Source organism: Mauremys reevesii, linkage group 3, assembly GCF_016161935.1.
Source record: "Mauremys reevesii isolate NIE-2019 linkage group 3, ASM1616193v1, whole genome shotgun sequence".
Taxonomy (NCBI): Eukaryota; Metazoa; Chordata; order Testudines; family Geoemydidae; genus Mauremys; species Mauremys reevesii.
In genome coordinates, this window is record NC_052625.1 from 15139431 (window position 1) to 15152295 (window position 12865).

Here is a 12865-nt window from a genome sequence, read left to right on the forward strand (position 1 = left end):
GCAGAAACCTCTTCATGATGCAAAGGAAAACTAGGTGTGGAGCTGAAATCAAAGGGAAGCGGGTGTATGTGCTCTACTGTAGTTTACAAAATACATTAATTTAAATTGGAAAAAAAAAGTGGAAAACTGGCAACAAGAAGGGTATGTAAGTTAAGGCTGCCGCAGGCTTATGTGTGTGCTGGCAAGTTCAGTGGGATTCATGTGGCTTTCACTCTTTCACTTCAAGTGAGGAAAAAAAAACACCCTTGCAACCTAATAAGGAGCATTTACCAGAGCAGCAGCTCCATCTTATGGTATATATATTCTACCACAGAGATACACATCACATTCTTAAACAATGCTTCAGTGCACAATGCATATATTACTGCCATGTGTTTAAGGTCAAAAGTATTTCAACAGCTAGAATTTTGTCTTGATATAAATACTGCATTTTAGTTCCAGCCTCTTGTTTGACATTTTCGCTGCTTGGTGGATGAGGAAAAAGTTGGAGAACACGTTTGTTAGGAGGTACTTGGCCTTTACTGGATAAAGCTCCATGCACCATATAAATACCAACAGTTAGTTGTTTTATAGGAAAATGAAAGTGTTTCCCCATTCCTCTCTATATAACTAAACACTTCTCTACCACACCCCTAAGGTTATATAATGCTGAAACAAGTCCTCTTTCCTGGTGAATTTCATGCATCGCCTCTACCACAACTCTCCCAGGCAGATCGTGCAGTAAAGTTTGTGAATGGTAAGATTCTCTGTCTTCTTAAGGGATGTAAGACTCTTAGAACTTTCATTTGTTTCATTGATATTGGACATTTCACTCTAGTTTCCATAAGACCATTTCAAACTACTGGATAATTATTGCCATCGCTCTGTTTCTAGGTGCAGGAATGTAGCACCTGCTCAAATCCTGGGGTTTCTGTCTAACGTTTCAACACTGGACATTGTCTACATCTTTATGGTAACCATGCTGCTTTGCTCCTTTTTCACTCCTAAATCCTCCTCCTATGAGATTGACAGCCACCTTGTCTTCTGCTACGAGGGTAAGCACAGGAATTCTCCCCTGTAGGTGTGGTGGTCATTTTGTTAATTAATCTATAATAAAATAATTAATAACTTTTGCACTTACATGATGCCAGGCTCTCAGAGAACTGTACAAAATCTCAGTAAGCATTATCATCCTAGTTTCAGATCAAGATACTGAGCCACAAAGAGGTGAAGGCCTGCAATTTCAAACCTGTGCAATTTGAGACACCTGGAGCCTGATTTTTATAGCTGGAGGTGATCAGGACCTCTGGAGACCTACTTGTACCAAGTTAGGCATCCAAAAATTAAGGCACCTTAAATGAAAAGAGACTTCTGAAAATGTGGCGCTTTCTCAAGATCACCCAGGTAGAATAGAATTGGGAACAGAACATGAGTCCCGTGATTTCCAGTCTCTGCCTTAACTGATCCCGAATGCCAGATCTCTAACATCAGAGATGTTTGGATCTGACTTTCCACACTCGGCCCCATCTCTGCCTCCAATCACTGGATCAGCTGGACTTGCAGTGGCCAGCGATGAGAGCACAGCTAACCATTTCTTCTAGAAAATAACGAATTGTCTTCAAACAGCAAAGCCTTTCTTGGTCAAATATTTGGCTGTGTGACGGTGATTTTTCTGGACCTGGCAGGTGAATGGGAACAATTTCCTGCAGTTTCAGGGAGGATTCACAGTGAGCAAAGAATAAATACACAGGTCGTGATATATGTGCAAGAGATTGTTTACATGATGCTGTGGATATAGTCTCAGCAAGGCCCCCGGTCTCCACTCACCCAGGGAATAGGCCACTTCTGGCCCCCAGTTCTCTGGTACAGCTCTGCCCTTTAGGGCAAGTCAAATCCTCAACGCCATGGCCACAGAGGTGTCTCCAGCAGCAGAACCAAGGCAGTTCCACCGTGCAAGAAATGGCTGGGCTCTGGGTGTGCCCCCCTCTTGTGGCATCGAGCCCAGCCATGAGAGGGGCCCTTCTGAAGCAATGGCAGCAAAGCCAGGCTAGAGGAACAGTGGAGTGAAGGGGGGCATACGCGGGTGCGTTGGAGGGATAATTCAGCCATTGGGCTTCACAGCCACTCTGTGGCTGTAGGTGGGAGGTGTCCTCTGGCTCCCCACTGGAAATATCCAGAGTACAGCCCCAAATTGGGCTGGGTGACAAGACCCAGGTTTTGGCCCTCTGAGTGCATGCATTTTAAACATCTCCCTAAAGCATAAGCCGCGTTCCCTAGGGCTTTGGCAATATTGATACTGAATTCAACAGGCTACTCCACCCGGCCCTTTCCGTGATTTTCAATAAAACAACATTCAACCAATTAGCTGGACAAAAGGGAAAAGTTTTTCATTCTCCAAGATCTTATGAGAATGTCCAATATATCTTTACACAAAAAAAAAACAATTAAAAAAACCCCAGTATGACGGAGAAGAACACTCTCTTGATTTTGAACTTGTACAGAACATTTAGCGTGCAGTATATCATGCAAAGGATGAACATGCATGTGATATTGTATAACACTACAGTAGCAGGCTGTTCAAGTTACCTAGGTGAGCACTAAAAATTCAGGAAATGTCCACGTTAACGTTCCTTGTATGGCTTTGAAGTGTGGTTCCACTCCGAAAAGTGACAATGTAAAAATGGCTCCATCTTGCTTCCTCGTGTAATTAGAGTAATTGTCATAATTGCTCACTTCAGTGGCAAAGATACATTGTTATTGCATCTGCCTCCTTGCTGCAGACAACCCAGCTCTGGGAGATGAAGCAAGGTTCTCTTTCCCCGTGCATCAAACAGAACTGTCTACCAAGCTTTATGATCTGAATGACTGTAGCAGCTAGGACCCCATTGTGTTAGGTGCTGTACAAACCCAGTTTGTAGCGGTCAGCTAGAGCAGTGCATACTCATTGAAATCCATGGAATTGCACAGATGTCACTGAGGGCATCATGTGAAGACATTATCATCAAAGGCAGAGTTTACCTTGCAAAATCTTTAGTGAATGTGACTATACACAAGAAGAACAGAACCCAGCCTGGCTGTCAGAGCCCAGCCTGAGTTTGCAAGGGTGGCAGTCAGGAAAAATCCTCATCTTTTGACTTGTAGATGGCACATATTTGAGCTGGAGTCATTGAGAGACAATGAACACAAAGTCCCACCATTTTAACAGTCACTTTTCAGAACAGAACTACACTTCAGCTGCTCCCAGGTCCCTGCACATTACAATACAGTCTTTTCACAGTCAAACGAGATCATGTAATTAAAGATCAGAAAATGTTTCTCCAACCTTAGAGACACATGTACATCTTGGTCTTTTTTTTCCGGTATGCTAATTTGTCATGGGGTCTAGCATATCGTTAATGACCCAGACTATTTAACACAGTAACTTCCCTTATCTGTAGGGAATTTGAGTAATTTTGGAAGCACCCATGGACTATGCACGTTCTTTCCAGCCAGTAGCACTAGCTACAAAGCTAACATAGCTACACATGCAGAGAGGAGATTTTTTTTTAAGGTACATTTCAGGAAAGGAGGCGGTTAACTATTAAGAGAAGTTAGCGGTAAACATTGGTATTGTATGTACGTCAGCCAATGTTCACAATTCCTCTATACCGTATGCTTATGGCCAGCACAGCGAGGGCAGGGTTGGCTTAAAGAGGCAGCTGGAGGTTCCCTCTGAGCAGGGGAATCGCCTGGGGGTGCCCAGCTACCACAGTCCATTCTCTGCTGCCTGCTCTGGGACCGCCCTTCCCCCCCCATCACGAGAGGGTGTGCTGGAGCATGATGGGGCTGGAGAGGGTGTGGCCGGAGCAGGTTGCTCTGTGTGGATCCTGGGCTGACAAGAGAGTTGGCCCTGGAGAGTTGTTCTATTTGGCACGGGTTGTTATTCTGATGGGACAAAAGTGTATTTTCACACTGTCCTTGGGGGGCTGGAGGCTGGACAGGTTTTGCTCAGTCTTTTTAAAAAAATCACCTTTTTGTACACAGGACGTACATTGAAAATTTCCACCCTCCCCCAAGGTGAGTTTCAGACCGTTACAAGCAACTGTAAACAGGGGCTAGAATGGAAACTACCTTGTAACCTTAACGACAGTGGTTACTGCCCCGCTGCTAAACAAAACTGAGGTGAATGTATTTCTCCTCAAAGATCCTGGACTGACCGTGCCGCAGACTGACGAGTTCCATATAGCCAGAGATCTGCCACAGTGCAGCCCACCCCACCCACACGGCACCACCCCGGGACAGCAAATACATTCTAGCTGGTGAAGGGCAATTTAAGTCTTTGTGCCTCTTTAACTCTTGGTCTCGCTGCTGAAACTGCCAGCAAAGGAGGCAATTAGTTGGAAACGTGGTGGCTGTTTCTGTGAGATGGATGTGGGCTGAGACTAATGACCCATTTCTCCACCAAATCAAGGTCAGACATCAACACATTTTGATCGCTGGTGATCTGGGCTGGATTCAAACCATGAAGGTCTGGCTCTATTTTACAAGCCCTATGGATGTGGAAATTCCTGCCTTTGGAAGAAAGATGGTGTTTGTACCAAGGGGTGAAATGGAGTAGAATGGACCCCCAAAAAAAAATGTTACCTGTTCTGTGTGAACATCCCCAAAATTCCCCGAACTAGCTGGAAAACAAACAAGCAAGGTTAATATGCGGCCATTAACTTTTCAGCCTCTTGATAGGATATAAAATAGCTGTATCCTATCACACGATGGATGAATTAAAGCATTTACCATATTACCCACGTGTGATCCTCCCTCTCTCGCTTCCCAAGCCCTGCCAAACCATAGCAAAATGCATTTTGACAAAGACAGCGAGGCAGATCTGAGGTCAGGGACAACCCAGGTATAATACACGTGTGACTATCTGTAACCGAGCGGGTGTAGGATGTGCTAATGGCAGCTCTGGTAGCACAACCCTTTCATGTTGACCTCTTTGAAAATGTGATGTGATACTTGAACATGGCAAAGGGCGAATATCCTTACCGCACCCATTTTACAAATATCCTTAAGTATATCAGTACACCTGGCTTGGTGACTAGAGCCAGGTCTACGCTATAAACCTACGTTGGTATAACTACTTTGCTCAGGGGTGTGAAAGCCCCACATCCCTGAGTGAGGCAGTTATACCAACCTAACCCCCAGGACTGACAGCATTATCTCAACAGGACGGCTTCTCCCATCGACATCGCTACGGCCACTTGGGGATGTGGATGAACTACGAAGCTCTCCTGTCGGAATAGCAGCATCTTCGCTGAAGCGCTACAGTGGTGGTGCTGCTGCAGCATTTTAAGTGCAAACCTGCCCTAGGTAATACAGGCGCTCCTGCCATGGCTTCCCCCCCATTGAAATATTCTGCCATTGTTATTATATGTGTGTGTGTGTGTGTGGTGTGTATCTGTGTGTATATATACACCTCTACCCCGATAGAATGCTGTTCTCGGGAGCCAAAAAAATCTTAACGCGTTATAGGTGAAACTGCGTTATATCGAACTTGCTTTGATCCACCGGAGTGCGCAGCCCTGCCGCCTCCCGCCTCCCCCCCCCGGAGCACTGCTTTACCGCATTATATCCGAATTCATATTATATCAGGTCGCGTTATATAGGGGTAGAGGTGTGTGTGTGTGTGTGTACACACATTTATTAATTTGTTTTTTGTATATTAATATATATATACACACACACATATATAATATATGTATGTATGTGTGTATATGTATTTATTTTATATATTTATATGTATTTGACAAATGTTTAAAATACTTGACAAACAAAATGACCTAATCTGTTCACTCTGGAAACATCCTTACCGAAATGGTGTTGCTTGTTGTTTTACAAACTATTGACTTCAATGGAGCTACACTGGTTTACACCTGTTGAGACTCTGGCTCTTATGTACTAAAACATAAAACAGTGCTGCTAATACCAGTAACCCTTTCCACATATATAGCACCTTTCATCTATGAGCAATAAATAGTTTTACAATGATGAGGAAACTGAGTCACAGCGGTTAAGTGATTTTGCCACGATCACAAGAGTCAGTGGTAGCCTCAGGAATAGAGGCCAAGTTCCCTGCTTCGTAGTCTGTGCTTTCATGGCTAGGTCCTGCTTCCTCCTCGTTCGGCTGGCACACAGTTAAGCAGCGATGAATTTTCAGCACTAGCTCACTTTTTCTTTCTGAGCTAAAATTTTTCCAGGATATCAATTTACGCAATGTACAACTTCTTTCCATTGTGCTTATTTGAAAGTAACTTGTTAATTCTTACCTGCTGGATTCCAAGACAAGGGTTTATCCATTACAGAAGCAGCATTGCTCCCCATTCCAGACGCACTCTCCCTGTTGTCTCTTTGTCTACGCGTAGCAGAACTTAAAAAAAAAAAAAGAGGGGGGGGTGCGGCAGAGGGTCATATAATAGACAGTAAAGCCATTTTGTTTGTTTACCTCTTTAAAAGCGCATGGCAGCCTGTAATTCACTGTTTTCAAACTCTAGCTCTTTTTTTTTTTTTATCAGATGCTACTGTTTGTTGACTGAATTTTACTATGAAAACTCTCTTGCCTGTGCAATCCTTCTATAGCTGTGCTGTCAGTCAAAGATGTGGTGTAAGGTTCTTGTCTTTCAAGCGATTAAGGGTTTTGTTAAATAGGTTGCCCCCAACAGATCTTCAGATTGTTCTAACAGACAAGAGGAATGTTTCACATTGAAATACTTCTAAGGAACAGCAGTCAGTCAGATACCAGGATGCCAAGAAAGCAGGATGTGATGTCCAGAACGCCATCATCTAATTATTCTCACACTTAAAAAAGCCCCAAACCAAAAATCCCTACACCACTAAGATAGAAGTTGTGAGCTTTTGCTCTGTACTGTTCCTTCTCCTCAAACAAAAAAAACCACCAGCATGACGTTGTGGAATGTACGTGTAAGTTCTTTGTTTTATTTTGGTAGTCTTGATTTCTTCATTCATCCTCCTGTTGTTTATTCATCTTCAATCTTGTGTTATTCAACAGCATACGTAGGCAATCTGCTTCCCCAGGCAGTGGAATCAGACTGTTAGATTTTAGTAGATACATTAACTTGTTTGGGATCAGCATGCCTAGCAGGATCTGATCCTGCAGTCCTCATGCTGGCAAAACACCCAGTGAAGTCAATAGGAGTTTTGCCTGCAGGAAGAGAGGAGCAGAATATAAACATTGGAAAAATTATTAAGCAGGACTAGTGGGTTTCTGTCACTTCCTCATTCTGGTGGATTTCTCACCTACCAGTTACGCTTTGGATATGGTAACATCTACTCTATTGCACTGCCATTTGCAAAGGTACAATGACACCACATGCCTTTTTTTTTTTTTTTTTTTTTTTTTAAGTCTGTGAGTAGATTAGCAAGTGCTTCTTTTAATTTTGGACAGAAGTAAATTGTGAGAATGAAAATGTGACTGCTTTCATGTTGCACACAAATTTATTAACAGCTACAGCACACAATCGCATTTGGCTTTGATAATACAAATAATAGATTCCAGCCCTTTATTACTGACAACAATGTAAATAATTAAAGAAAGAGCTCAGACTTTCCCTGTGCCTTTGTCTTTCTACTCTCAGTACAGTGAAGGTTACGCAAGCAGCTGTGAATCCATAAAGCAACTTAAAGCAACCCTGCCCATCAGCTTTCCCCAAGCCATATTAAAGCCACAATAATGCAACTGCTACATCACACTAAGCTTTATTGGCTCAGCAAAAGAAACTAAGGAACTTCATTGGAGACCAGATTAGGCTAGTTACAAAATGGAGAGATTCTTTTGCTCTCTGACCCCATTATCTTTTCCATAGTATCTTGGTCAGCTTTCTTACACATAGCCATGGATTCTGTGGAGACCTGTAAATTGCTTTTTTGGCTGCCAAATTGCAGTAAACCCTCTATTTTTATGTTTTAAAAGAGCTTAAAACTGTCCATCCTCTTTGGATGTGTCTTTAAAATTGGCCAGTGCTGGGAGGATTTTATATATATCCAAAGGCTTAAAAGAAGATGTTGCTTCTACTGAGCTGCTAGTTTTATGGTCAACAAATATGAAAAGCCCAGTAGGGATAAAAGGAACTTAACCAGTTCTATCTAATACATATAAATCTACCTAAGAGCTCAGTGCACTAGCAGTACTCAATGTGCTACGTTTATCTCAGTCTAAAGATGCAGAAATTGGGTCTTTTGCACGTATGCCACATGTTCCCTTTCAACGCCAAGTTAATATGAATTAGAAGACTCTGAGATGAGTAAACAAGGTCAGTCTGGGTTTGGCCAAGTTGGATCAACATAAAGTAATTGTCAGGTTTTTCTGTCGGCAACAAGAGTTTGTTTTGGCTCAGCATTCCTCAAACTATACATTATAAAATGTTTGTAAGGAACCTGTTGCCAGACACTTTGCTTATTCTCCTTGTTTTGCAAACCCAGACACTTTCCATTAATTACATGTATAACTTTTGTGAGAAAGCCAAGTTATTTTTTTCAAAAACATTGCTTGAACAATCAAGCTAATTTAATGTTTAATAATCTCATTTAATCTAGAGGCACTTTGATTAGAATCAGGGGCGGCTCTAGGTATTTTGCCGCCCCAAGCACGGCAGGCAGGCTGCCTTCGGTGGCTTGCCTGTGGGAGGTCCCCAGTCCCGCAGATTCGGCAGCACGCCTGCGAGAGGTCCGCCGAAGCTGCAGGACCAGCGGACCCTCCGCAGGCATGCCACTGAAGGCAACCTGCCTGCCGCCCTCGTGGCGACCGGCAGAGCACCCCCCGTGGCTTGCCACCCCAGGCATGCGCTTGGCGCTTGGTGCCTGGAGCTGCCCCTGATTAGAATCAAAATAACATAACAGCATAATAACAAAGAGTGTATTTCCTTTGCAACAAATAAATCACTAGTACTAATAGTTGATTGTATATCTTCAAGGAGCTTTGCACACATTAATTAATCCACCAACATTTCTTGAAGTCAATGACTATTATTACCTCAATTTTACAGACACAAAAACTGATTTGCCCAAGGTCACATATATTTACCCTATCCAGCATTTTTGGTGCATCAGAAACTCCCACTGACTTCAGTGGAGTTTTTGAATACTCAAAGAATGAGGCCTATAGTGACAGAGACAGGATTAGAACTCAGGAGTTCCTGGTTTCTAGTCTGATGATCAGTCTAGTACACCATACTGCATCTTCTCAGTAGCCTTCAAAAAAGCTTGGTTTAGAACAACAAACTTCAAGTATACAAATACTATATAGGTAAAGCACTATGATTATTTATGAAGTTACAGTATGTTGTGTATAATGTTGTTTGGACATATATATTTATAGTACTCTTCTCACCTCTGATGTTATCTGGTTAAAATATGATCATATAGAGCATTGTTGCAACCACTGTTATATATTTGTAACAAATCTTATATAAAATGTGGCATATAAAACGTCTATGAAAAGGTTTATGATTTGCTGGTTAGGATTATGCTATTTGTATGCATGTATCATTTTTGTATTTAAAGTTATGAATATTGACTCTATACCTGGATTTCAAATGTTTGCTCCTGGGGTAACGCACATGAGGTAGTTAGCCAGCACATCTTGGAGGCGGCATGCTGTGGGGGGCGCTCTGCCGGTCACCTGGAGGGTGGCAGGCAGGGTGCCTGTGGAGGGTCCACCGGAGCTGTGGGACCAGAGGACCCTCCGCAGGCATGCCTGCGGGAGGTCCAACAGAGCCGTGGGACCGGCGAGCGGCAGAGCGCCCCCCGCGGCATGACACCGTGCTTGGGGTGGTGAAATGTCTAGAGCCGCCCCTGAGACTAACAAACGTATTGGAGCATGAGCTTTCGTGGCACTACATGTATCCAACGAAGTGGGTATTCACTCACGAAAGCTCATGCTCCAATACGTCTGTTAGTCTATAAGGTGCCACAGAACTCTTTGCTGCTTTTACAGATCCAGACTAACACGGCTACCCCTCTGATATTCTTCTAATTGAGTGGCCCATCAAAAAGGCTCTTAACTCACAATTGACCATAGGAGACGCCCATCTGCACTGGGTGAACTGTCCTATAAACGTGGTCTGGAATATAGGTAATGGCTTCCTGCAATAACTGAGCGAAATGAGGCATGAACATGTGACTTGCCCATGTGACTCCAAACACTATCTGGTCACCTGTGATTCTCCACTAGCTGTGCTGAGGGTTTTGTTTTGAAACAGTGGGTGTCCTTCCACATGGCAGAAGAGATAAAAGGCCCTGGAAAACCCTCCATTTTGCCTCTATCCTGCTCCAGCCTCTTTCTTGCCCAAGCATCTGGACTTACACTAATGGGAGCATTCTAACCAAGGGACTGAGGTCCTTCCAATGATTTGGAAGCCACCAGAGACTTATCAAGCCAGCAGTTTATTCCATCACTGCTACAAGCCTGAACCAAGAACTTTGCAATTACTGTAAGTATCTGATTCCTTTAACCCAGGGGTAGGTAACCGATGGCACGTGTGCCAAAGATGGCACGTGAGCTGATTTTCAGCGGCACTTGCACTGCCCGGGTCCTGGCCACCGGTCTGGGGGCGGGGCTCTGCATTTTAATTTAATTTTAAATGAAGCTTCTTAAACATGTAAAAAAACCTTACATACAACAATAGTTTAGTTATATATTACAGACTTATAGAAAGAGACCTTCTAAAAACATTAACATGTATTACTGGCACGCAAAACCTTAAATTAGAGGGAATAAATGAAGACTCGGCACAGCACTTCTGAAAGGTTGCTGACCCCTGCTTTAACCAATTTTAACGCTCACCTTTCTTTCTTTTTATGATTAAACCTTTAGATTTTAGATACTAAAGGATTGGCATCAGCGTGATTTTTGGGTAAAATCTAAGTTATATATTGACCTGGGTGTGTGGTTGGCCCTTTGGGATCAGAAGAACCTTTTAGTTAAGGAGACTGGTTGTAAAGAACCACTCACCTTTAAATCCAGTGTTTTTGGTGGTTATACTAGGACTGGAATGCCCAAGGAAATTGCTTTTATGACTTCTTGTTAGCCAAGGTGGTGAAACGGAAGTTTACTTTTGATGCTGGTTTGGTATATCCTAGGAAAGATTAGCCACCAGTCTTGGGGTGTATCTGCCCTATTTCTCAGCAGTTAGTCTTGAGTTTGGCATTCTTAGCTGTGACTAGGGTGCCCAGATGTCCTGATTTTATAGGGACAGTCCCAATATTTGGGGCTTTTTTTTATATGGGATCCTATTAGCCCCTCCCACCTGTTCCGATTTTTCACATTTACTGTCTGGTCACCCTAGTTGTGACCACAGAGGCACGGTTACAACCTCCTCTTAATATTATTTGCAAACCGGCTGCTTCATTGTTAAACAGGCCTTTCGAAAAAGGCTATTAGCAGTCTAAGGAGAAAAAGCAGAAATGCTGCAAAAGTGATGCATTTTCATTTTGTTTCTTTAACTACAAAAGACAATATTCTATTGAAGGAGTGAGGGTGTGGGGAATCATGTTTAAATAATATTGTTCCTTTGAATGTCACACTGACAACAGCCAGGTATTTCAAAGGAATCACCGAAGCTCTGACCTTCGCTCACCCCTCTGCCCCCAAACAAACAAACACCCCCCCCCCACCTAATATTAAAGAGAAGATGGTGCAGCCATAGCATAACATTTCCTGGACTTTGATTGGGTGTTACAAACTCAACTTAGTTAAACACTTGTTTCCTGTACTTAATATACAATCTGACGGAATAGTAGAAATATGTACATTTTAAAGCACATAAGTAACATTTAGAAAACCTTTGATAAAGCAACATATACAGTACACACTTTTTGCATTATGCCTTAAAAATCCACTGGTATTAAAACAATATGCAGCTTATTAGAAAACAGGAACAGTTTGCACAATTTTCAGGAGAAAAAAAACAAAACACAGTCCACAATAATGGAGGAGGATGCAGACTTTACCCGGTGTGCAAGACCATGGAAATTGTCTCTACAGCTCACCAGCTGATTGAGCCAGAAATACGCTGGCCTGCAGAAGTCAATATTTTTCTTTTACATAGTGTTAACTTATTTGATCCTCTCCATGACTTATCCTGCTCCTACGGACAACAAGGTTAGTGCCTTTCAGAAATGTTTTCATTATTTATATGCATCTGCAGAGTAATTCTGATAAAAAACCATTTCTCTCTCTCTCTCACACACACACACACACACACACACACACACACACACACACACACACACACACGCGCGCGCGCGCCAAAAGAGAGAGAATAGTTTGGCTACAAAATATGTGACATCTAGGAAAGAACAGGTGATTGTGAAATGGTCAAACAACCCCTCCCAACAGCATCAACAACAACACAAAATACCAACAACCCTAATTAGAACTAGTACAATCCCCCTTCTAGCATTCACAAAATAAACTCCGCACTGGTCGATGGCCTGAGTTGTCCAGTTTCCCTTGGGATAGGGTGAGTAGGCCTGAACACAAATGCAAAAAGTGTTTGGGGAATCATCCTGGCACCTTCATTCAGATGAGTAGCGAGAGCCACTTGGCGCTCCGGGGTTACTTGTGTGAGTGAGGACTCCAGGATCAGCCTGGGTATTATTAGGACAATACCATCAATTCCAGTCCACTATACTGCTCTTTCCCTAACTTAGCTTTGAGTTACTGACTGGACTCATTTTTCTGGCTGGGAAGTTATTCTAGCCCGTGGTGGGCTCTCTGCTTTGACTCCAAATCCAAGGAGAGAGTTCACCTTGGGTCTACAGTCAGGCCCCCGCCAGAAAAAGAGTGAACTTAGTGGCCTGTCCTACAGATGCTCACTGTTTTCCTGATTCTTTT

At 43.0% G+C, this 12865-nt stretch overlaps 1 protein-coding gene and 1 long non-coding RNA gene across 12 annotated transcripts in view; one reads left to right on the plus strand and one right to left on the minus strand.

The window, feature by feature from the left end:
• The window catches only part of LOC120401067, a 34667-nt gene that overhangs the window by 8517 nt on the left and 13285 nt on the right, over positions 1 to 12865 (plus strand). The window contains exons 2-4 of the long non-coding RNA XR_005596260.1: positions 638 to 736; positions 874 to 1034; positions 5184 to 5325. This is a non-coding gene — a long non-coding RNA (uncharacterized LOC120401067). The remainder of the gene's footprint in view (positions 1 to 637; positions 737 to 873; positions 1035 to 5183; positions 5326 to 12865) is intronic.
• The window catches only part of LOC120401063 (WD repeat containing planar cell polarity effector), a 301239-nt gene that overhangs the window by 1927 nt on the left and 286447 nt on the right, over positions 1 to 12865 (minus strand). For 10 of the 11 annotated variants that reach the window (XM_039530637.1, XM_039530632.1, XM_039530631.1 and 7 more), the window contains 2 exons: positions 6282 to 6382; positions 4307 to 4640 (listed from right to left, as the gene is read on the minus strand). In XM_039530637.1, coding sequence (XP_039386571.1) covers positions 4495 to 4640; positions 6282 to 6382 — 247 coding nt within the window. In that variant the 3' untranslated portion in view covers positions 4307 to 4494. Of the gene's footprint in view, positions 1 to 4306; positions 4641 to 6281; positions 6383 to 12865 lie in introns of those variants that run through there. The other variant, XM_039530641.1, reaches the window with a different exon arrangement.